The following is a 27,677-nucleotide window of genomic DNA, read 5'->3' on the forward strand; positions in this document are numbered from 1 at the left end:
TTAGCAGCAAGGAATGTTTTATATGCACTTTCCCACAGACAGGAAAGCACATATCACAGCCTTTGACCAGTTGTGGTGCACTAGTTGGATTAAGAAAAAACACAGTCAGTTGAATGGATCCACTGAGGGGGTTTGATCCTGCGATGCAAACACCTGACTGAGCTAAATCCCACTACAGGAAATATGAAGGACTTTGCTGCTGTCTGGCTGTTGAGAGATGCTGAAATAGATTATGACCATTCTGCAACACACACTGATAAGCTGTATTGATTATTATTTTCTCTGTAGATATGCATTACAGGGTTAAAACCTGGTGTGAATCTGCTACCATACATCGCATGTCAGGTGTTTACTTGTCAACGGGTTTTTCCAATGTCACTCTTGTTTCTGGAAGCTTCAGCTCAAAGCCAGTGCCTGTAACAAGTGGTAAAATTACATGTGATGAGTGAACTAATATTTTAAAATATTTATAAACAATTTTAGGAACTGCTACATGTACAGGTTTTGTTCAAGCTTCTATATAAAACCTATAATATCTATTAATATCATGTGTGCTATGATTCCACATCATAATAATACCTCGGTATGAGTAGTTAAAAGTGTAGTCATTCATAAACAAAAGATGAAGCTATAAAATAAAAGAAAGATGTTTTGTGAAGCTGCCAAGGATATTTAAATTTTGTAAAACAATTATCAAAATCATGCATTAACAGTTCTCTTATGCTATGAGGAAAACACCTTATGGCTTAACACTCCTGAAAAGTGGCATCATTTGTAAATGTGATAAAAATAAACAAATATTACTTTCATTTGCCACCATAAACTACATGTACCTTTTTGATCCAAGTCCTTCAAATCTGATATTTCATACTTAAGTCGTAATAACAAAATCTGGTGCAAGAGATCCCTTCTGAAATAACAAATGAAAGACCAAAACCTACATCACCTGTTAATAATCATATCACTCTTTTACAGAATTACATTTATCAGTAAACAACATCAGGATTATTCACAGGAGTAAATCACATTCTTAAAAGTACAGCAACTAGTAGTGAACAAGACAAAAAAAATATTACCCCAGTAAATTAGTAAAATACCTTTATCATTTAAAAAAAAAAGAAAAAGATATTGGCATTTATATATTTCTTTCACTACAAAGTTAAAGTTTGTTTTGTTTAGCAAAACATTAGAGCACACTGATTTATTAATCATCAGCTATTGGATGTCAAACATTTGGTACAAACACTTTCACAGACAGGATCTCTTTGATATACATGTACCAGTTGTGGTGCACCGGCTAGAATGAGAATCGTTCAATACAAATGTCATATCTGAATGAACTGGAAATAGTTATATGAACACCCCGCATCAAATCCATAGTAATTCACCAAGTAGAACATGTGTAGTGCTGAACTCAACCTCACTCTGCCCCCTCGCAGATGGATAACAGTATCACCGCAGACAATATTACACACAAAATCTAATTAACTCAATATGCGGACCACATACCTGTGTTCTTGATTCATAATACCCAGCTTCTCAAGCTTGATCTCATTCATACGAATCAGTGTTCTGCCTGTGAAGAAATAAAATATAAAGACAAGTTACAGACCTGGCAGTACACTACTAGACTGTGTTAAAGAAGACAATACACTTGAAGGTTTGGAACCATACCTTCAATGAAAATATCCACTAACTGATCAAATGAACACACTCTGAAGACAAAACAAAGCGTTCAGAAATATATTTGTCCACTTTAAATACATGTATATGGGACCTATGTGGTCACATCATTAGGTATTAATTTCACTAATACTGCATTTGAATGTGACCTAGATTGTAAATAACATATAAGTATATGACCTCGTCATTAAAAATAATTAGGGGAGTTATTAGTTACTCCCCCAGCTTATATTATGAGGAGCCATTTAAGATATTACCATATTGATACCATGTAAGTTCACATGTTCACCAACCCGTGATGTCATTCTCCATATCACCATACAGATCAAAGCCACTTCCTCAGACACTTATTTAACATGGTTCTGAACCTGTAACCTGACTAACACCAACCTGTGAAGTCATTCTCCATACAGATCAAAGCCACTTGCTCAGACACTTATTTAACATGGTTCTGAACCTGTAACCTGACTAACACCAACCCGTTAAGTCATTCTCCATATCTCCATACAGATCAAAGCCACTTGCTCAGACACTTATTTAACATGGTTCTGAACCTGTAACCTGACTAAACACCAACCTGTGACGTCATTCTCCATACAGAACAAAGCCACTTCCTCAGACACTTATTTAACATGGTTCTGAACCTGTAACCTGACTAAACACCAACCTGTGAAGTCATTCTCCATATCACCATACAGATCAAAGCCACTTGCTCAGACACTTATTTAACATGGTTCTGAACCTGTAACCTGACTAACACCAACCCATGACGTCATTCTCCATATCACCATACAGATCAAAGCCACTTGCTCAGACACTTATTAAACATGGTTCTGAACCTGTAACCTGACTAAACACCAACCTGTGAAGTCATTCTCCATATCACCATACAGATCAAAGCCACTTCCTCAGACACTTATTTAACATGGTTCTGAACCTGTAACCTGACTAACACCAACCCATGACGTCATTCTCCATATCACCATACAGATCAAAGCCACTTGCTCAGACACTTATTAAACATGGTTCTGAACCTGTAACCTGACTAACACCAACCCATGACGTCATTCTCCATATCACCATACAGATCAAAGCCACTTGCTCAGACACTTATTTAACATGGTTCTGAACCTGTAACCTGACTAAACACCAACCTGTGACGTCATTCTCCATACAGAACAAAGCCACTTCCTCAGACACTTATTTAACATGGTTCTGAACCTGACTAAACACCAACCTGTGAAGTCATTCTCCATATCACCATACAGATCAAAGCCACTTGCTCAGACACTTATTTAACATGGTTCTGAACCTGTAACCTGACTAACACCAACCCATGACGTCATTCTCCATATCACCATACAGATCAAAGCCACTTGCTCAGACACTTATTAAACATGGTTCTGAACCTGTAACCTGACTAAACACCAACCTGTGAAGTCATTCTCCATATCACCATACAGATCAAAGCCACTTCCTCAGACACTTATTTAACATGGTTCTGAACCTGTAACCTGACTAACACCAACCCATGACGTCATTCTCCATATCACCATACAGAACAAAGCCACTTCCTCAGACACTTATTTAACATGGTTCTGAACCTGTAACCTGACTAAACACCAACCCATGACGTCATTCTCCATATCACCATACAGATCAAAGCCACTTGCTCAGACACTTATTAAACATGGTTCTGAACCTGTAACCTGACTAACACCAACCCATGACGTCATTCTCCATATCACCATACAGATCAAAGCCACTTGCTCAGACACTTATTTAACATGGTTCTGAACCTGTAACCTGACTAACACCAACCCATGACGTCATTCTCCATATCACCATACAGATCAAAGCCACTTGCTCAGACACTTATTAAACATGGTTCTGAACCTGTAACCTGACTAAACACCAACCTGTGAAGTCATTCTCCATATCACCATACAGATCAAAGCCACTTGCTCAGACACTTATTAAACATGGTTCTGAACATGCAAGCTCACTACAAACTAACCTGTCACATCATTCTCCAGCAGCATATCACCGTACAGGTCAAAGCAGTGCCCCCCATGCTTCCTCAGCCACTTGTTCACATCGGCGCTCGTCCAGAAGAACAGCGGTTTGGGCTTGCCCTTCGTACCCTTTCTCATCGCAAGACCACTGGTGCCATCTTTCGGTTTCATCTGAATAACAAGTTACTACATATATGTAGTACAGTAAAAATCAGTGTTATGAAATTAAAGAGAGAAAAATCCTGCAGCTACCACATTATCATTAAGAAGAAATTTTTTATATTCATACCTTTTTATTAGTTTATTATTCTTGTCAATGTTACACTGCAATATGAATACATGTATACATAAATACAAATAATATTTTTAAAAAATAAAATAATAATAGCAATAACATATTGTAAATGGCAAGACATCTTGCTACCTTGAAATTAATGTTAAAAACACTTCTGAACTTCATTGTATTATTAGTATTTTCATACATGTAGGTTATACAATGCATACATATACATGAAAATTGTATTATTAGTATTTTCATACATGTAGGTTATACAATGCATACATATACATGAAAATTGTATTATTAGTATTTTCATACATGTAGATTATACAATGCATACATATACATGAAAAATGTATTATTAGTATTTTCATACATGTAGGTTATACAATGCATACATAAACATGAAAATTGTATTATTAGTATTTTCATACATGTAGGTTATACAATGCATACATAAACATGAAAATTGTATTATTAGTATTTTCATACATGTAGGTTATACAATGCATACATATACATGAAAATTGTATTATTAGTATTTTCATACATGTAGGTTATACAATGCATACATAAACATGAAAATTGTATTATTAGTATTTTCATACATGTAGGTTATACAATGCATACATAAACATGAAAATTGTATTATTAGTATTTTCATACATGTAGGTTATACAATGCATACATATACATGAAAATTGTATTATTAGTATTTTCATACATGTAGGTTATACAATGCATACATAAACAAGAAAATTGTATTATTAGTATTTTCATACATGTAGGTTATACAATGCATACATATACATGAAAATTGTATTTGTTCAGAATGCACCAATTACAATACACATTTTTTCTTAAAATCTTAAACTTGTATACAAACACTTGTACATGTAAACACCTGTAATATGAAAAAGCAATAAATAGTTGCTGAACAGACAGTAATCTATTCTTAAAAATAATAATGTAAATATGTTAATTTATGTAACAATTAAATAATACCATTAATCCCTTTGAAGCTTCAGCCTCCATTTGTGATGGTGGAGCAGACAGGGTATTTTTCTCCACATGTTTGCCAATCTCCACTTTCACCTCACTTTCCATCATGGTAACTGCAGAAAGAAATACACATACTGAATACATGCACAGACACTAAGAGCTTCTATCAAGGCATACTTTGTTCTAATTAAACCAAATCATGCATGTAAATAAACCACTGCAGTTACAATAAGTATTGATTTTCTCTCTCTGTACGTTACATGGCCATGTAGTGCCAAAGGGTTGGTCATTAGTAAGGCTGTACAGGTATCCCAATAGTTTCTAATATCAGGCAGGATTATATGTACACGATATTCTGAAATAATTACCAGGAATTACAAATCTTAAGGAAGTAGACTACATGCTGGAATTGCATGTAAAATTATAGAAGTAATTTTAAACTAGACACTGTCAGTCTGGTATCGATCCCCGTTGGTGGGCCCATTGAGCTATTTCTCGTTCCAGCCAGTGCACCACTACTGGTATTATTAAAGGTCGTGGTATGTACTACCCTGTCTGTAGGATGGTGCATATAAAAGATCCCTTGCTGCTAATCGAAAAGAGTAGCCCATGAAGTGCCTACAGCGGGTTTCCTCTCTCAATACCTGTGTGGTCCTTAACCATGTCTGATGCCTTACAACCATAAATAAAATCTATTGAGTGTGTTGTTAAATAAAACATTTCTTTCTTTCTTTGTGTCAATAACAGGAAACATGTCCCTTTCCACCAGTATTTAATTCTTAACTCAACAATGTCTACTTTTCGACACAATATTTTACAGAACTACAAAAATGTCTATATATTATATTAACTTTAATGTAAATCTTGTTACATACAAGCAAGTTGCCACAAAAACAGCCAGGCAGACTAAATGTAAAACTAATTATTTGTACCTTTTGACATTTCCAAGTTCCAACACAATTATAAATCCGTAGGCTACTACATACATGTACCAAAGGTAAGTAATATCTTATTCAGAAGTAGATCCACTGAAAACATTCACAAATTAATACAGGCAACAATTATGCAGAATTCCTCCACAGTAAATTTTAACGGACTTTAGGTTGCTTTTTTAAAAATCCCAAATATTTTTTAAACAAATGAAGCCAATGAGGCAACTGGTACATGTACATGCACAATCAGCTTCATGGTACATTTGTGCAGGGATTAATTAACTGCTGCCCAAGAGCTCATATCATAGGACACCCTCTGCATCAGGTTACAGACTAATCAGTTAGCATGGGTAATCTTATCAGCAGGAAGTGAAAATAATTGGAAAGAGAACACTTTTAACGTGGTTTTTAGTTTCACCTTTATAACATACCATAGCTGGTGAGTTTTAGTTGAATAAACACCATATATTTATAATTATACAAACACAATAAACACTTGGTATGTTTTGTTTAAAAAAAAAATATATATATATTTTTTTTTACAGTGGAATCTCATTAATCCAAACAGTATGGTGTTTCCAAATTTATTAATTTTTGCAGTACTACTGAATCATGCCTGGAGTGTTTATTTCCTTAATCAAGTTAATGGCAAAACAAATATATATAATACATGTAATGTGTTTCCAAAATATTGATCAAATTGATGAAAAGTAACTCTGTGTAAAAACAAGGAGGGTGTGTGTGTGTGTGTGTGAGAGAGAGAGAGAGAGAGAGAGAGAGAGAGAGAGAGAGAGCGAGAGAGAGAGAGAGAGAGAGAGAGAGAGAGAGAGAGAGAGAGAGAGAGAGAGAGAGAGAGGGGGGGGGGAGAGGGAGAGAGAGAGAGAGTCCCGTGGAAAAAAAAGAAAAGAAATTAGTTGCTTTTAGATATATTCTGGAAAATATATGGGTATCAAATACAAGATATACATGCATTTCAATAATGATGTTTATTATTATTTCCATAATGATAAAACTTTGATGAATGATAACTTTGAAAAGGAAGCCTACAATTATTTGACTGAGCACATAATACATGTTATTGAATTATTGATCGTCATTATTTTCTTAAACTACACTCCACGACTACACTGCACTAACAATAAGATCAGTGAATATTCTTTGACATGATCATGGGCTGTATTTGACTACTTAGTAGGAGATCCAATTTTTGTGTGTGGTTATATATGTACGAAAAAACCCAAGAGTTTTCGTTTGATACCATTTATCTTACGAGTTGTTTAAAAACATATCCAACGAGCGAAAGGTATTAAAGGGAGAATCAACTCAAATATGAGCCTGATGTATTGGAGAGATGCATAACCGGACGACCAACACATACTGACACTTTAAGAAATGAAAAACATGTAATTTTAGAGTTAAAAGGACATTCCCGAGTTTGCTGCACTTTTTAAGATGTTATCAACTAACAAAGACTTTTTAACGATTGTAATTACATATGAAATATATTTTTCTGCATAAAATATTAGTGGCTGTATATTAAACATGTTTATGGTCGTTCTAATATTTGTACTAGGTTAAATTTCATTTTATTTCCTAAAGTATATTTTGTTCGTACGTACGAAATTATTTGGAGACAAAATCCAGTTTGGGCTTATTCTTACAAATATTAAGACGACCAAAAACACATTGAATATACAGACACTGATATTCTAAACAAGAAAATATATTTAATATGTATGTTTAATCGTAGAAATAATTTATTAGTCGAAAACATCTTACAATGCAGCAAACTCGGGAATGTCCCTTTAATAAGAAATTGTGATTATTCCTGCTAACTGGGGGCAGCCATTTTGTTTCATTTTTGTGACGTCCGGTGGTATAGCTTGGGGCGAAGTGACGTCAGCTCCGTCCAATGCACAGTGTAAACAAACACTCTAATTTACGACAAGGCGCTTCGCTTTCATCAACCCGACTATTGGTAGGGTACATTCGAGCAAAAACGATCACTCACGATACCCAAATGATAACTTTCTTTTCTTTGGGACTACATAATTGGTCAGTTTTGTGATTTTAGATGGGAAAGTCTACTTAATCAAGGGTTTACATAATTACTTACAGTAATAAAGCAGGATGGCTGATAATGTCCATTACGATTTGAGGGGTGTCCGTGTGGTTATCACACAATACCCTGTGATTTTAATAAAAGAGGCACGTCTTTTTAGTGGGTCTAGACAGTGTCTGGGGATAGTCTAAAAATACACCTGCCAATCAGGAACCACAGGTACAGGCCACGGAAAGAAATGACCACTTAACCAAGAAAACACTCCGATTATTATTTCAGTACGTAGGTTAATTTATGTACAAAACATAAGACAATTATTTCAACTTAACAGTGGTGGTTTATTTTGTATTGAAAAATAATATATATTTGGTGCTGGCTTACTGGGATGGATATTATTACAAAACATTGTGATGCATCCGCAAAAATCAGGTATGTTTTGTTTCTTGCTTCCTGATGTGACACGTTAGGTATTACGTAACCACCAGCTCGCCAGAGGGCGTATTCATTTGGATGGTAGAAAATGGCTGTGCCTGTTATATATAATAGCCGTCACATTTAAGCGTTAAGCAATAATGTGCATTATATATCACTGACTATGCATACCAGGCCAAATGCCTTAATTGTACCCTCCTTTAAACGAATGTAGTATTCTATTTCTTACATACCTTGAAACAATGAAAATGTAAACAATATAATGAACTAAATTATGTTGTTACAGAATGTAGCCCAACTGGGTCATGGCATATGGATACTTGGCTTTAAGCATACATACCACGTCATAACCAAATCACTACTGTACTAACAGATCCATTTTCCTTAAAATATAGAGCACTTGGAAAATGAAATCGATGAAAAGCGTTTTAATGTGGCAAAGCATTGTAATAATACAGCTAATTTTGAATTTAATCTCCTTACAATAACACTAAACTGGGTCATGACCTCTCGGAAACGAGCTCCAACATATGTTGTACATGATTTTGATACACAACGGTGATCTCCTACACGGGTGTGTAAGAAATAATATTAAATTTAATTTCAAACTTCATAAGCAGATGACATTCTTCAACATCATTGAGTATTGCTGCTTTATTTATATCTTGACCAATGTTTTTACAAATTACATATAAAAATATTTTCAAATAATATAGTTTTCCATTTCTTTTTATTTCAAGCCAAACTGGATTTACTAGCAAAAAAGCTCTTAAAATGGAGGATGGTACAAAGTATTAAAGAATACTATAGCCCTGCATTAGAATGAACTTAATGCAAAATATCAGCAAATAGACAGGAAACAATTTCCCCACACGACTGTTTACAAACTATAATGTATTGACAGAACTTTTCCATCTTTTATTATTGCCCTGAAATCATGGGAAACATTATATACTCTTCAAAAAAAGAAACGCAAAAGGGTACAAATGGGTTATAACTCCGATTTTATGTTTCCTACCGGTTCATGCTTTGTGAATATAAGGTCATTGCATGTCCCAAACACATTCCCACGGTTACATTCGATAAAACGCAGCTACTGTACAATAAAGTTCCAAAATGTGAATATTCGCAAAAACGCAGCCACGTGCAAACCATGTCACCACTGCACGTGCGTTGTCTGCACGTGCAACATGAACACCGACAGTATAAAAGTGCAGGGTGTTTGCTTGCCTGGCCTCTGTATCTGGCCGACAGTTGACAATCCAGGACATGCCACGTCTCAGTGAACCGCAGAGAAACAATGCCATCGGCTGACTAGACGCAGGCGAATCCAGAACGGCCGTTGCCAGGGCATTCCATGTGTCCCCGAGCACCATCTCCAGACTGTGGGACCGTTACCAGCAACAAGGATCAACACGTGACCTCCCTAGATCCGGTCGACCACGGGTCACTACCCCCGGGCAGGACCGCTACATCCGGGTACGCCACCTTCGGGAACGATTGACTACTGCCACCTCCACAGCCGCAGCAATACCAGGTTTGCGCAGGATATCCGACCAGACCATACGGAACCGCCTACGTGAGGTAGGAATTCGTGCCAGACGTCCAGTTCGAGGTGTCATCTTAACACCACAACACCGTCGACTCCGACTGCAGTGGTGCCAGATTCATCGACAATGGCCTCAACTGCGATGGAGACAGGTGTGGTTCAGTGACGAGTCCCGATTTCTGCTCCGACGTCATGATGGAAGATGTTGCGTGTATAGGCGTCGTGGTGAACGTTATGCGGCAAACTGCGTGCAGGAAGTGGACAGATTCGGCGGGGGTAGTGTCATGGTGTGGGCAGCCATCTCACACACTGGCAGAACTGACCTGGTCCACGTGCAGGGCAACCTGAATGCACAGGGCTACATTGACCAGATCCTCCGGCCACACATCGTTCCAGTTATGGCCAACGCCAACGCAGTGTTCCAACATGACAACGCCAGGCCTCACACAGCACGTCTCACAACGGCTTTCCTACAGAACAACAACATTAATGTCCTTCCTTGGCCATCGATATCACCGGATTTGAACCCAATTGAGCATCTATGGGACGAGTTGGACCGACGCCTCCGACAGCGACAACCACAGCCCCAGACCCTGCCCGAGCTGGCAGCAGCCTTGCAGGCCGAGTGGGCCACCATCCCCCGGGACGTCATCCGTACTCTGGTTGCTTCAATGGGCAGGCGGTGCCAGGCAGTTGTCAACACACGCGGAGGCCACACCCGGTATTGACTCCAGATGACCTTGACCTTGGTGGTGTGTCCTATCACTTACTCACAATGGACTAGAGTGAATTGTGAACAATCCTGCAACATTTGGTAATTATCGGACTCACCATTCAATAATTAAATCAATTCTCCAAATGTTACGACAATGTGGTTTTGCGTTTCTTCTTTTGAAGAGTATATATAGTTGATCAAGATGAATCTCAACATACATGTTAGGCTAAAAATGGTCAATGTGTGCATCGATTTTGACCTTGCTCGTCAATATATTTGTTTTCTACAAGTTTCCCACAGAAGCTACATACACGTACAACACCGTCATCTATATCAGAAATAATGCTGTCAGGGAACATTTTGTGATCATGATTAGTGATATTTTTAGTCAATTGAAAATTGATTAGCAATTACTGTTTAATCTATTAAAACTGTGTAGCGATCTCTGTAACTTGGGTAATCAATCGCAACGTGATACTGAACAATATGTTCTCTGGCTGTGCTGCCTCAAATAAATAATGATATTGTGATCACAATGCTATTTTGGGTCCAAATTAATTAAAATTTGAAAGTCATAAAAGTTACCACATGTGGCTAAATGAAAAAAACATGAAAGAAAGCAGTTAGTTGATTTTAGGGTATTAATGTGAATAAGGGGACAAAATGACCAACTTTTTCTGTGCAATCCATAATTTAAAAAAACAAAAAACAACAAAAAAACATGAAAACAAACTAGCCACTCCTCCCCCCACCAAAAACCAGCATCAGTTCTGGAACATCAGTTTAACCAGACTGACTATATATTTTTGCCTAACACTGATATATCTGATTTATCTTCTTTTTTTCTTAGTATTATTTTGTTTATCCCACTGCCCCCTTTCCTTTGCCTCCTTTGAATTCCATCTTATTTCTTGCTGATCTGAAAAGCTCCTCCTATCTTTCAACTTCTTTCACAGTCCACCTCTACATCCTGGTCAGGACTTGTCTATCCAACCGAACAGGTTTGTCTCTTTAGGTCATCCATGCCACACACCTGTGATTTCCCATCAGCTTTAGCAGTGGTTACTTCTGGCATTGTTAAGCTTTGTAATAACCAACCTTGATCAACTAGGTCAGGGCTTGAAATATCAGCCTGTGAAAAGCAGTCAAGCATTTTAAAGACGTAGCAGTTAAACAAAATCCTGCTAAAGGTAGAAAAAAAAAATAAAAACAGGTCATTTGTGAAGAGATATCTATAAATGTATGAACATTCCCAGTCTGGAGCTCACTGCGGTGAGACGTATTTGTTTTGTCTGTGCACACTGCACATGCTTTTGTGTGCTCGACTTGGGAATACTCCATTTTGTTTTGTTTTTGTCAATGAAATGGAGGTTTCCACTGGGATGTATGCAGCCACTGAAATTGACTGAATGCTGGGACACTTCTCATTTCGACAGCCTGCACCACCATGTTGGATTCTTTTTTGCAAGATCCCTTGCCTCCACATCATTTTTATGGCTGAATTTTGTCAACATGTTTTTCCATGACTCGTATAACGGCCATTTTGCAGAATGCCACGGTTGTTCATGTTTAGTGTCCAGCCTGTCCTAGCAGCACTGGAATATTGACCGCCCCGCTCTAAGAAGAAATAGGAAGTGAGGCTTTACTTTATTGTATAATAATAAATTCTGCCCATTTCAACTCTAACCCCCCCCCCCCCCCCCCCCCCCCCCCCCCCCCCCCCCCACACACACACACCTGTCCCAGACCCAGTCACCAGGAGAGACGTGCTTGAACCGTAATTGGTCTTATAGGCACCTTCAGTGATAGAAATAAGAGAAAAAAATCACTAATATTGCCACTTGTCCATCTATGTAGGGTAGGAGGTGGATGCAAAAGGAAAAGTTAAAGCCTTTGGCTTTTCTTTTTAAACCAATTCGCTTACTACTCTTCTTTAGATTACACATAATTTCGTGACTCGGGTGACTACAACAAATTGTAGATTTTTTTTACAGTCAATATAGTTTCAGCATGAAACAAAAAGCCATTAAAAATTTGTGTTTTTGTATAGGATTCAATGAAAGCCAGTTAAATTGTTCTCGAGGACAATTCCCTTGTCATTGGTTTCAGCTTTCACTATCAGCTGAAGGCCTGAAAATAATTGTTTGGCAGTGCTTGTTGAAATCACCTGTCATAAATGAAAATATGCCTGTCACCAAATGTTAAAATAATGTTACTATAGTCCTTTATTAATCATGTACTGATACATATACTAGTATGTACAAGTATACATGATGCAGTGAATTTCCTCTTAAACAGTAGCCTAAACCCATGGGCCAAATTGGGCCCAAGAAAGTTCCATAGGTATCCAGGTTACAGGGGTTTGGATTGAGGTAAAAGTCTTTGTTGTATTCTGTTCACTATTAAATATGGAAAAAGTAATAAACTCAAATAATTGAAAATTTGAAGATTTGTCAAAAACGCAGCACAAGTTGAAGTGAAAGTACCGTAGTGACAATTAACCCTGAGCCTCGTTCAAGGTAGCCTAATATTCTGCTATAAATGATGACTGCTACCTGCGGGACCATGTGGTTTCAGAGGCACAAGTTACATTAAATGAACACAATGGAACTAGATGATTCATCCACTGTTCAGTTTTAAAGGGTAGGCCTAAACATTCATGTTAAGGGCCATTCCATGGTAATGATTTAAGCCAGGACGTGAAATTCTGACTCTTATGATCTCCTTCACTAAAAAATTTTTTAAAATGGAAATGCAGTTTTATCATTTATAGACTCATTACATTTAGTAGTATAAGAATGTCAAGCCTAATTTTGTTTTTGTGAAGAAAAAAAACAAACTTATATTTAAAGTGAAATGTAAAATGTGCCAGGATGTGACGAAAATGGACATCACTTTTTTAACACTGCAGTAAATTCCAAAACTCTGCTCTCCTGATAGAATGTTTGCTTATTGAAATACACTGTTTAACACAATATCCAGTCTATTTCTAAATGCCGTATAGCAATTTACTAAAAAAATATTCTTTATGATGTAACATTTACTTTTAAAATTTTCAGTAGGAGCCAGGACATGACAAGCCAGGACGTGACTTTTTGTCTGGTTCACTTATACAACTAATAGATGATATGTATATCAAATACTAGTAATGAAACACTGTTAATTTATGAAATCAATGATATTTACTTGTTTTAAGTGTTTTTATCATCAAAATAAGTGCATAAAATCCTGATTAATTGAACTGTCAATGTGCAAAAAAAAAGGTTCTCATACAATATTCCTATAATATACTTTTATAACCAGTGACCATGCTGTCAACAGCATTGCTTATCCTGTTGTTGCTAAGTCTGGTGATTTTTGTCTTACCTTTACATTAAAATACATGTACAAACTAAAAGGTATAACTTTTTTGTTGGCTGCGGCATCAACTTTTGCATTTAGCTCAACATTGATTGTACAAATGTAGCTACATTCCTCATACATTACATGTCCTGTATCAGTAAAGCTTCATTTATAGTTCTATGTTTTTCAACTTTATTATTTTAAAATTTTAATTTAATTTTTGGAAGTTTAATTTTTTTAATGTTTTAAAAACATTTTAAACATGCATTGAGATAGCTATCTACAGATCTGAATAAGTTTATGGTAGGCCAGACATTTAATTTTGTAGAATTCTTGTTTGCAATTTACCATATATTTTAGAATTAATATATTATTATATTTTGCCTTTTGTTGGTATTTTTATGATCATGTATGATCAAAATATGAACCCCAGTCAGTACAGAAATTATAGTTTATGGACAGTTTTTTCTTTCTGTTCACCATTATCTGATAGGCCAAACTATCAACAATGTATATTAATATAAACTGTTGATGGATGACAATAGCAAAAATCTCAACGACACAATTGATTAGAATTCTCCCAAGTTTTATCTTTCACATGTGAGCCGTCACCAGGGAAAATTTTGGTAAATCACAGGTAATAACAGTACAAAACTAAATCTCAGGTATTTGGGCTCTATCTTAATTATATCTTGTAAAAATACAGCATTAATGACGTCACGTTTTCAGAATCAAAAGTAGATGGCGTCAAAATGAAATTTCAATGTTATTACCTTATTCTAGGTTACTTTCCCGCCCAATTTCAATGAAATCAATTCATTTAGAATCGGTACTTTTTTCATTTTATTTTTACCCAGTATTTTAAGTTATATATTCCGATTTTTTATTTTTTAAAGCAATATATTCCTATTTTATTTTTTAAATAACTCTACAGATGAATGTAATACTAATTAGTGAGAGATATGAAATTTAGCAAACTATATTTTGCATCAATGTTTTTAAATTTTCTGTTACATATTGCACCCCACCCACTTTATTCAGATTCCTGTATCCACTATGGAGTAATTTCATAGTTTGTTGGTGTCGCACTGTCGAACGATATTGTTTCATTCTTCGGTTGGTAGTGGGCATGTTGTAACCTGGTAAATGGGGCGGACAAAGGGTTGAATGGTTTTATATTTAGTTTCGTTTATGTTGTGACAAGTGTTCTCGCTGCTACGGCCGGCCCGCTATTGCATTTTGTCGCCCCGCTTTCGTGTTGTGCTGTCCCCTTTATTTTTCTCTATCCCTCTTTATTTTCCCGCATCCTACTATATTTTACAGAATCCAGCTCCGCTATTTCATATTGGACACTTTTTTTTCCACACTGAACAAAAAATCGACCAGTCGGCACACTAGACATCAAAGAAAACAATCCGCGGTGGAAAAACTTCAGTAGCTTACGATAGTTACTGTAACATAATTTAACACTATTTTAACAGCCTCGGTCAATCAGTCTTTTGTGTTCACTAACTTTCGTCTGATATTTTGTTCTCAATTGCAGATGGTCGTAACTGATGATTTTTTAATTACTGTCATTTGTTTATTTGGCAATTCTTTATAAAATATTATAAACTTTTCATTTTGGGGGTATTACCGCTTATAAAAATAACGGAAGTGGTAGTGTTCATCATTATTTTTCTTGGATGCCAAATTATATATATATCGCCTTTACAAAAACAAAACTGTGATCGATTCATTCGATGAAGAAATAAAAAGAACAGACATGTTATCCCAATTTAAGGGATCACATTTATTTTTTTAGATATCTTGAAATCTTTATTAAAATAATATTAAAACAAGGGGTATGTCTTTTCGCAAAGTCGACCAATACCCAACGATAGGCATACACGTAGCCCAAGTACTCAGGCTAGCCTAGTATATATGGTAACCATGTTTCCACCCCTTTTCTCTTTTTTCTCTTCTGGTTTCTTTTTTAGGGGGGTGGGGTGGAGGGGGGCTTCCGCCCTCCTTTAATTTTTACCAGCGAGAATATTATGTAGACCTACATTTCCTTCTGCTCTTTTTCCATTTCCCTCAACTTCAAAATATGGTCATAAATTTGATTTTCAGATTATTTTTTAAAGACAATCCACTGCATCCTTTCTGTAACTTGTGCTAGTTGGATCAGGTTCTGTGTCATTCTGCTCACTGGTGTTATCATCAGATAAGTGTTCAATTCTATGTTCAGTATTATTGTCAACATCTACTGGACTGTATTTATCATATTCATCCAAAACAGTTAAAGTTAAAGAACATTGATTTATTAATCATCGACTATCTGATGTCAAACATTTGGTAATATTAACCTATAGTCTTACAGAGGAAACCCGCTACATTTTTCTATTAGTAGCAATGTTTTATATACAGTGTTACACTATCCGAGACAGGATAGCACATACCACGGCCTTTGATATGCCAGTCGCTGTGCACTGGATGGGATGAGAAATAGCCCAATGGCTCCACCAATGGGTGGGAGCTTTACCACTGGACTAAGTCCTGCTCATCATCTAATACAGATAGTTTCTTCCATTTCCACTGTTCTTAGTCTTGGTCTTCTATTTTGAATTCCAAAATGTGCCTCATAGAGTAGGCCTACTTCAAGCTCTTGTAAAATTAAAATATACATCTGTAAGGAAAGAAAACCAACTCCTTCTATACAAATGATGTGAAGTGAGTAAGTTAACAGATATTACAATAATTTAATACTTATCACACACACGCATGCACATACACACACAGCAATAATAATAATAATAATAATAAAATTGTTTGAGTGAGAAATAACCTTTCGAGAACTGATCTACTATACCTCTAGACCATGTTAATCTCTAGACCAGCTTATGCAATGATATCATATAATAAAGGTACATATTTAAATGAAATGTTTCTGTCATCATACTGCAATGTGTGTGCAGACGACAGTAAATTTGTTTGCAAACGATGGTAAAATAAATAACTAAAAATGTAGTATTGTTAAAGATATATACTACTCAAAAGAATTTAAGGGTCAGACGATATTTTCGACATTATTTTCTGAATGTCAATTATATTAGCTAGACCATAATGTCACGCATGGTATTGTTCCATTTTGATGAAAGTGGGTCTAAGCAACCCATAAATGAATTAAAATCCACTGTCATTGACACTGTCGACTAGTTCTAATGGCGAAAACATGCTTACATTTGCACGTAAATTAGGGCGAAAGCGAAAGGTCTGCGAAGTGCCCATAACTCGCTTTTTCACAAAGCGCTTCATTTGCACGCTTTGCATGTGTATTCCATGTTCCCAATGCTGAATTTCCGTATAATTGGAGCTTGCGTTCGTGTATGGTGCACTCCAAATTCGACAATGGTACGACGTCAACTGACTATCGAAGATCGAGGAAGGGCTATTGCTTGGCTTCAGGATGGCAATACGCAAAGAAATGTTGCTCTGAGACTTGGTGTCAGTCAGAGTGTCGTTGGCCGACTGTGGCAACGGTACCAAGCAACGAATTCTGTTCGAAATCGTCCACGTTCGGGAAGACCCCGAAGCACTACAAATAGAGAGGACCGCTACATCACCAATATGGCTCTACATCAACGCACAACCACTGCACGCCGATTACGTGACAATCTGCAGACTGCGACTGGAACTCGAGTGTCTGATCAAACCATACGCAATCGTCTGAGAGCCAATAATCTACGCTGCCGTCGCCAGGCTGTTCGACCACCACTCCTACCACGTCACAGAACGGCCAGACATCACTGGTGCATGCTTCATCTGCGGTGGCAACGTGTTCAGTGGGGTTGAGTGATGTTCACTGATGAGTCCAGGTTTAGTCTCCAGTTCAACGACGGTCGGGTTCGTGTCTACAGACGTCCTGGGGAGCGCTTCGCTGACGTTAACGTTAGACAACGTCACCGGTTCGGTGGTGGCAGCGTCATGGTGTGGGGCGGCATCTCTATCCACCACAGGACCCCCCTCTATGTGGTGGATGGCAATCTGAATGGAATCCACTATCTGAATGAGATTATCCGGCCGTTGGTTCTCCCAGGCCTTCAGCAGATTGGCGGCGGGGCATTTCTGCAGGATGACAATGCCAGACCCCACCGCACCAGGGTGGTAACGGACTTTCTCAGACAACAAGGTATCGCCAGGATAGATTGGCCAGCATATTCGCCTGACTTGGCCCCAATAGAGAACGCCTGGGACGAATTAGGCAGGAGAGTTCGGGATAACCATGCCCCTCCAGCCAACCTTCATGATCTGGGTCAACTTCTTATGGCAGAGTGGCAGGCCATTCCCCAAGAGTTCTTCAGACGTCTGATCAACAGCATGAGGCAACGATGTGTAGAGTGTATTCACGCCAGGGGTGGATTCACACACTATTAAACGAATGTTCTAATGTGTAAAATCCATGTTTGACAACCTTCAACTTTGACAGCATGTCATGTGACTTTCTTGTATACAGTGACGTTTATTTGTGTTTTTTTGTAAATATGGAACAATAAATAAAAAATTTGGTGTAGTTTACATCATCAATCTAATACACTCTGAAACTTATTTGGTTATAAATTTTTGACCCTTAAATTCTTTTGAGTAGTATATATATATTTTTGTTTTGTTAGGAAATGATTTAGTTTTCAGTATTTAGATTATAAATAGAAATAGCAGTGGAAATAGCGGTGTTGATTGTAGTCCACAGACCAGATAGGCCTGACCGAGTGGTAGACCCATGCAACCCGATACAATCCTAATTTGATGTTTGGTCTAACTTATGAATATTGTATATAACTTCTGGAAAAGTTTCTGAAGTTTATGTTATGTATAATCATGTACGTTATAAAAACGTGTGATACTTGCATACCATATCAATACATAGGACGTCTCTCTATGTTTGTAAATGTGTATCAAAGTACTAACAATCTCGACCAATGTTCTCATGCAGGTACAAAATACAAAATAGTAACCAAACACTATTTTACATACAGATATATATGTTTACTTTAAATTGATCTTCATGTAAAGAAGAAGATGTCACCTTCTAAATTCTTCAAAACAAACAACGCAAACAGCATGTCAACTTTTACTTCATTGTTTACATGTGATGTCAAACTTTGAGCCGTGTTTACTCGGTTTCTGATGTCATACTAAGTTGTAGGTTTTCGCATAATTATCAATTGCATCCGTCACTGAAGAAATGTTGGTTTATATATTCCAATTCATGTTTGGATACCTTAATAAACTTAAGCTTCTAGCAGCACATTGTATTTAAACACTTCTTTGACACAATATTTATTTTATGTGTATACCAGTTTGGATTCACAAAATGGAAAATTTGGTATAAATACAATATTCTTTAAATTGGTGGATTATCAATAATTCATTATTTGGTCAAAACACAGAAGCATAGAATTAACTGATAATAGTATTTTTGTATCTACATAAATCCATATTAAATATTCGAACATGCTCCGCCGAACGTACAGTTTCTGTTTCTGATTCTTGATAGCGAGAGCAAAAATATTGAAAATAAAAGTAATTTCTTTTAGGTACATGTGCATTATCTAGTCAGTTTTGCCAATTTCTCTATAAGGAGAGATTTAATACATTTTTAATCTTTACTCAGTTTAAGCTGCCATCTTGAATGCAACGTCCTGGCTCAAAGTTTGATGTGGTTATTTTAATCATTCAATACAATCAGTCATCATTATACCTTTTATTTATACTTGGAACATTGAGAAGAAGGAGAATTAAAAAGGATTTTTATTTCTGAAAAATAGTTTTTAAATAAAGGGAAAATCCACGAAAAATGATACCTCTGGAGTGATTCTCCCCCCCCCCCCCCCCCCCCCCCCCCCCCCCCCCCCCCCGTTACAGTGTTCGAGATTAAAAATTTTGGCCAGTATCCCAGTTGGATACTAACATTTCAGAATCTGGTATTCCATCTGAGAATTTAGTATTATATGGCATCCCGGTGGGATACTGGGTTCTTGAAGCCTGGTATCCAAAATTAAATTCTGGTATCCCCGGGATATCGGGATACTGTTAATCTCGAACACTGTGTTATGCTGTTATTTTTCACACAGAATTATTTGTTAAACCATAAAATACTCAGGTTTTAATTCAAAACTGTGTCATGTGACCTGGTGGCCATCTTTAATTTGTGCAATTTCCTCCTAAGAATAGAACTCAAATTGCAATGAAATCTTTTTTTTTAAATGTCATAAAAAGTGGATGCATATGATAAAGGTAAGTATTGCATTTTGTTTCTAAGATCATAATGGTAATACCCAAACAACACAAATTAATAAATTTGGAATAGATTTTTATGAATAAACACTTTAACAGCATGACCTCGTTGCGTCAGTTACCTTTTGAAGCTTAATTTTAATATTGCCCTCCTACAGTGCTACCATATATTATATTGTTTTATATTCTCTTAGTTTTGCCATGGTTACACAACATGGCAACATAATAATCTAAGTGGGCACACCAACAATTAAAAATTATTACTAACTGATGTAACTCCCCCAGTCAGTAACTGATGCAACACAATAACACATACATTAGTTTTCACTGTTATTTTTCTTGGAGGCATAATGTAAGATTGTGAAATATGTTAATTCTCAAATTAGAGTGAGTGCTATAAAAAAAAATGTAACAATAAGTTTCAAAATTTTCTTGACCGTTGCACTTGTAAGTTTTATAATTTCTGTATTATCACATCTGTGTAAAACTACAGAAAAAAAAACCCTGTCACTCCTTAGAAGTTAATCTAAAGATGTCTATTTCACTAAAATAAAATAATCATGACTCAGTTAACACTGTTTTTAAATAGATACATGTATGTAGATGATATCAGTTTCACAAGAATCAATGCATATACCCTTATACTTCAAGATATATATTGTGTAGCTTTTGACGTCAGATGCACAAATAATTTGTTTTATTAGATATATTATATTGCTTGTGATGTCAGAGGTAGACATTATTTCATTAGCTCAGATTAACATACATGTATGTACAGCACCGTTTATTGTAAACAGTATCTATAATGTTCAATAATAATTACCGGTAACACAAATTTAGAATTGCAGTTTCATACATGTAATGGCAAGTCACTTGTTTTGCTATTGTTACATTTATTTATGATAAATAACTACACATTAGATGATTTCACACACTATCTTTCATTAAAAAAATCAACTTTTCACCGTACTGCCACGGTGGTTTCCCACGAGTTCTTGGCTAAAATTGTAAAGTACATAAACAGTTTGCATCAGTTAATAACTTATTCAACAAAACAGCCAAATCTTTGTCATTGTGGAATTGCAACTCAAATTCAAAATGTGATTTCATGCAATTAACTGCTGGTCACCTGAAATGAATTTTGTAATGATATATAATTCTTTTTTACCTGTAAACGAAGTTATTTGGTTGCAATATTTTATGGGCATGTAATTTAATTCAAAAATAATCGTTACATTTCAAAAGATAAATAAAATAATAATAATCATTTTTGAAAATGTATTATGCAACTATGAGAGTGCCCCTTTAATAGTTCTAAATACATGTGGCAAACATCCTTTCATTTGATAAATTGGTTACTACTCCTGAAAATATTCCAAGTTGCTGATGTTTTTAGTAGAATACCACCAAAGACAACAACCTAGAAAATGAACGAGAATCAAGAACATTTGAATGAAGACAGAAAGGTTGGAGAAGGAAAAGAACAGAAAATAGTGAATAATTGAGCAAGATAAAGTGAAATCAAACAAGAAAAAAATGAGACAGGACAAATGTCTGAATGTTGTATCAGTTACCGTGGAATTGCCCGATCGTAAACATTTTGAAGAAAAAAAGTTGCTGGTGGTGGGGAGAGGTGGGGACAGACCTTTTTGGGGTGGTGGTGTCGTCATTTTTTTTTAAATAATAATAATAATAATACAAATGTGATTAATGCATGCCACTGTAAATATAGATAGAAAATGTGTGTGTTCGTCTGGGTTATGGGTTTTTTTTTGTGGGGGTTTTTGCACGCGTGTCGGGGGGGGGGGGGGGGGGGTATTTTGTATTTTATTTTGGGGTGAGGTTGGTGTGGTTACTGGGTTTTTTTGGAGGGTGGTGGATTGGGTAATTTGTTTGTTTTTGTTTTAGTTATGTTTTGATTTGCCTGCCAATTATGCTTACAATCATGTGTACAACGTCTTCATTCTAACACATATAATATAATACAATTTAATGTACATATAAAATTAATTTGAAGCGTTTAAGGAAAACAGGCGCCTGTGCAGGAAATTGTGTAGAGGTCTAGACTGTGGCTAGCAAAGTTTTGTGTGTGTGTGTGTGTGTGTGTGTGTGTGTGTGTGTTGGAGTGGGGGTGGGGTGGGGGATTGGGTCATATTTCCCCGGAAAATACATTGAAAAAGAACAATACAGCATGTGCCGGAGGGTACTGTGTGAGCACTATCTGAATAGGCCTATTACCTAAAATATCTGTTTTATTATTTAACCATTAAAATTGTGTTACTGTCACACACAAATTTTTTCATAAAAATTCTAGGTGTGTTTCTATGTTTAAATGAAGTTATGCTAATTAATGTGAGGCAAGATGGCAGCTTTAAAAAAAAAAGAAAAAAAAAAAAAGAAGAAAATTCCCATGCAAGAAACAACCAAAATAATTTAATTGTGGGCGACAGCTCGCTAGCCATAATGTATTAGGGTTAGATTCACCTCCGAAATTTGACACATGGTCTGTTATAACAAAACCCAATTTCAGCAACTTTATATTTATTTTTAAAAAATAAAACACATGTGACATCTTGAAGCAATGCATTATGGGATTGATAAAATGGCTGCCGCCATGACTGCTGAGACAACCCCAGTTAGAACGCCTTATGCGCTAGGGTAAAAACATAGAAATAGGTTCAATTTAACAACTGAATATGTGAACTCAATGTGCCGAAGTACAGAAATATATTCAAAATCCATCTGAAGTTCAGTGTTTTTCAAACTACATTTAAAATATCACATTTCATTATCAGTGACAAAAATCGACCTTTCTCTACAGTACAATGAGCCACATTTTGAACACCTCAAAACACTTCTAAAAGAAGCCATTGACGTTAGACGCTGCGTTTATTTTTTTTAATCTTGTGACCCTATCAGCTGTAAAAATGACCGCGACATCATACTTTTTACTCGATGTCACTGACAAAGCTCTCTTGAAAATTGTTATTTGTGTAGGTTTAACCAAATTATAAATTAAATAATTATATCTGTTGGAAAGACGATAAAATGCTGTGTATGTACATGTATGTATTTAATATTACTGTATCCTCTTGGGGGACTGTAATATTTGTGTTGAAAAGTGAGTCATTTTAAGCTGATGGCAGATATGCAGTGCAAAGTGACGTCAAACTTTGTCATACCTAACTACATCACACTGCTTCAACACAGAAATATTTACTCTTAATATTAATTACGTTTGTGATTACCAAAGCCTGGCAAATGACACATTAAAAAAAAAATTGTACTGGGTAGTCCATGACTATAGATGCTTATTTAGGCCCGTAGGAACGATATCTGGAGTGGGGGATGAAAACCTCTATGGTGGGGAGATTAGCCATATTTTTACTTTTATCCGATGATGTAATGATAATCAGTAATTCACAAAAATCAAAGAAAACTGATTTTCACATTTGTGGTAAACAGGCAACTACTTCATTTTAAACTTAAACAACAAAACAAAAAACTTTTTTTTTCTTTTTTTAAATACGAATGGTATCGAATATAATTTGTCGATCAGATAAATTATTCATTTCAGCCGAGACGTTCCGAGTGGGGAATTCGGAACTCAATCGCAACTCCAAGGTATTCTGAATATTCACGAGCTAAGACCATTATGTTATCAAGACCATGTTTATTTAACTCTCAAACCACGATATTTGTATAACAGTTTGCAATGAGACACCGCTGATTTCAGTTGGGTTTTTTTTAAAGTACAACAATTGCTAAAACAAATTCTGATACTACTTAAAGTCTTTGTAAAAAAACATTTTACTTGTCCACCGGATAACCACTATGGCAAATTATGCTAGTCCAAGTAAATTTTCACTTGTTTTCTAAACTGCACACAAACATAGGCTTTTTTTTTTTTTTCCCCAAAAATATTATTACTTTTCTTCTTATGTCAAACCAAACTGAAATTATTTATAAAAAACAGTTTTGTAAGAGAATAGCCAATAGGACGGACTATAGGAAACTTGACACAGTGACTGACACTAACCATTTCAGTTAACTTTATATACGTTCAATTGTTGAAGTTTTTTAAACAATATTTTTTCACCTAATTTATATTTGTCATGTGCCAATTAAACATCACACACACCTAGCCCGAGTACTCTGACTGTAAGAGAGCTAGACGGACATTTGGACATAAACACGCTCTCATTACAGTCAGAGACCAACCTATGTCTTTTTTTGGCAATTCCTGACTACCAAACGGTAGGCAACGAGTCCCGCTCTAATACCACAACAATCCTATGTTTGACGTCAAATACCTTTACATCAATCATTTTCGAGTTAAGTGATACAAAAAAATCCACATATTAATCACTAATACACTTACTACAGAAAGAAACCCGACAGCACCCACATTCAGCTACGCTTCGTGACACTCCGTCGCAACAATTGCAAAGCTCGGCAATCTATTTCGAGACGTAGACCACGTGATCGCGCACTGGGCGATTCCGCCTTGTGCAGCAGTTACAGGGGCCGTCTCATATCAAGCGAAGTTACAACATGGAAGAGTTGGCTAATGCCGTTTTGGATTAATTTGGATTTCATTACGTCATTAAACCAAAACAATTACACATTATTGATTCCATTTTGAATTTGAAGGATACATTTGGGGTGTTATCGACAGGATACGGCAAAAGTATGTGTTACGTACTGCCTCCTCTCATGAAAGATAAAGTAAGTAGTAATTTAATTTGATTATTTTATGTTTTATGAATTAGTCATTAGTACAGTAGTAGAGTGTGTGTGTGGGTGGGGTTTTTTTTCAACAATTACGTAACGCTCTTGATGGGATGGGGTATCATAAGATGTATTCCGAGGCGTTAAGGGGAAGGATGGCAATGCTTGTTACTGCAAAATCAAAATTGAATCGGTGCATAGCTCATTCGATCGTTAAAACATTCCATCGCAGAAACACAAAACGAAACTAATCCATGTTGTAACTTCGCTTGATATGAGACGGCCCCTGTAACTGCTGCACAAGGCGGAATCGCCCATTGCGCGATCACGTGGTCTACATCTCGAAATAGATGGCCGAGCTTTGCAATTGTTGCGACGGAGTGTCACGAAGCGTAGCTGAATGTGGGTGCTGTCGGGTTTCTTTCTGTAGTATGTGTATTAGTGATTAATATGTGGATTTTTTTGTATCACTTAACTCGAAAATGATTGATGTAAAGGTATTTGACGTCAAACATAGGATTGTTGTGGTATTAGAGCGGGATTCGTTGCCTACCGTTTGGTAGTCAGGAATTGCCAAAAAAAGACATAGGCTGGTCTCTGACTGTAATGAGAGCGTGTTTATGTCCAAATGTCCGTCTAGCTCTCTTACAGTCAGAGTACTCGGGCTACACACACACCCAACACCCTGAGGACAGGATGAATTATAGAAAACTTGACACTGACATATTTAATTGATGATATTTATGTTAACCATTTCAGTTAATTTACACGTTCACTTGTGGGGTTTTTTTTAAACAATATTTTACCCCCGATTTTATACTTGTCAAGTGTCAATTAAACATCACACATACCCAACAATTTTTTTTTTTTTTTTTTTGGGGGGGGGGGGTAGGGTTTTGCGAGGTTGTAGGGGTTTGCGAGGGTGTGTGTGTCTTGTTCATGTTCTACTTGCTACGTTGCTTGCCAAACTTCAACTTACTACCGTACGTGTATCGCCTACTCCAAATTTAGGGCGGCGGATATTTAGAATTTCCTTTTTTCGCATGCAAATCATCTGCATACCTAATGAAACTCCACCAACCAACACCGTCGCATACACAACGCCACAACGAAATTACCTTTAATATGTTATGTATCCATTTTACCGGCTGCTTGTCAAAAATGTTAATAAACCACAAACAACTTTTATGAACCCATCTTAGTTAATAGAGGGAGGTAACTCTAAATGTATATAGATGGTTTGGTCTCATGCCATATATTTATTTGCTAAAACCCTTATTAAATGATTTGTGGCAAGTCACTGCAGCACTTATAACTATAAATTGATTTATTATTTTTAATGTATATGTTTAGTCGTTCACTATTCTTATCTTTAGCTTTATTAATGCTGGGTCACCAGACTGTGTTTATATGTATGATTATAAGTAATTATATGTAAGCAAGGAAATAATGCAATTTGTTTATTGTATTGTATTGTATCGCTAGAGATCGAAAGGCGTCCTAAGTCAAGAAGCTTCATATTTCACGTACGGTTTGTTTATTACGAATATGCGCACGCGTGAACTTTGACAACGCAATAATTCTGAACCAGGAAGTAGGCCTACTTGCTACCGATAAAGAAACAAAATGAGAAAAAAAACCCAGGTAAAAAGTTATTTTTATACAAAATGCATTATACACGATTGTTATTTTAAATAGTATCATCGATTAAAATAATATGCTATATTAATATCTACCTGCATCAAAATAATCGGCACTTGTCAACAGCGAAAGAATCCTGTCGCTGACACGTCTGGTTTCATTTTTGGGTCAGGTCACGTGACATACGTATTTTTTCAACAAAAACGAATTATGGAAGCCCATCTTACCTATAGGACGCTTTCCGACCCAGGCCTTGGAATGTACACATTCAACTGTGGCATGTGTTTTATCTATCGACGGAATACACTGGTACGGTTATAAACATTTCAACAATTGATATTTGTAGTTAATTGAATACGGTAATAGATCAAATAATCAAACTGATCGTGCGATTACAATGCGTGTGCGTTGTAGCCATTTCCCCGTTAATAGGACGCTTCACGATCCTTCGAGAATATTGTATATAGAACATATAACGTCTGACTAGAATAATGCCATCTTAGGGTTACAACATGTAGTACACATGCAGACACTTAACACATTTGGGTAAATCTGATATATTTTCACTATATTTGCATTTAATCTCTTTAAAACATATGAAAACAAAATAAATCTCACCAACTACCGCCAAATTCATACTAGTATATATATATATATATATATATATATATATATATATATATATATATTATATATATATATATATATATATATATATAAATATGAAGGGTCCATGGGAATAACATATAATTATATTATATTATTATTATTATTATTATTATTATTTATTACCAGAGTGTTTTTCGGTAAAAAGAATGTATTATGTGAAATGAATGCTGATCAGGTAAATATATCATAAATGTTATCTGTAAAACCTATTGCTACCAGCAGGCGCGTGTGTCGAGAGTTCTTTTGGGGGTTGAACCACTACCACCAAGCTCCAAAAGAATTTTTTTAAATATATTTTAGGGTGAGCATGACCCAACCCACCCATCCTAGAAACTTCACCCGAAATGT

The 27,677-nt window shown here is 36.1% G+C and overlaps 1 protein-coding gene across 1 annotated transcript; it reads right to left on the reverse strand.

Moving 5' to 3' along the window:
• Positions 1–55: 55 nt before the first annotated feature.
• On the reverse strand, positions 56–26,799 carry LOC121376196 (sterile alpha motif domain-containing protein 12-like). Its single transcript, XM_041504014.1, has 6 exons — positions 26,756–26,799; positions 4,984–5,093; positions 3,701–3,869; positions 1,510–1,576; positions 834–910; positions 56–414 (listed from the first exon to the last, which is right to left on the reverse strand). Exons 2-6 carry the CDS (start codon positions 5,086–5,088, stop codon positions 350–352), a joined length of 483 nt encoding a protein of 160 aa, XP_041359948.1. The 5' UTR covers positions 5,089–5,093; positions 26,756–26,799; the 3' UTR covers positions 56–349.
• Positions 26,800–27,677: the final 878 nt, after the last annotated feature.

This window comes from Gigantopelta aegis, chromosome 6, assembly GCF_016097555.1.
Source record: "Gigantopelta aegis isolate Gae_Host chromosome 6, Gae_host_genome, whole genome shotgun sequence".
Lineage (NCBI taxonomy): Eukaryota > Metazoa > Mollusca > Gastropoda > Neomphalida > Peltospiridae > Gigantopelta > Gigantopelta aegis.

What these genes read in the sequence shown, in the direction of transcription:
- LOC121376196 (XM_041504014.1), bottom strand. Translation starts at nt 5,088, where the DNA reads ATGATGGAAAGTGAGGTGAAAGTGGAGATTGGCAAACATGTGGAGAAA. An exon ending in GCTGGAGAATGATGTGACAG is followed by an intron (nt 1,577 to 3,700) that starts GTTAGTTTGTAG and finishes ATTTCTTCACAG; the next exon opens with GCAGAACACTGATTCGTATG. An exon ending in ATTATGAATCAAGAACACAG is followed by an intron (nt 911 to 1,509) that starts GTATGTGGTCCG and finishes TTGTTATTTCAG; the next exon opens with AAGGGATCTCTTGCACCAGA.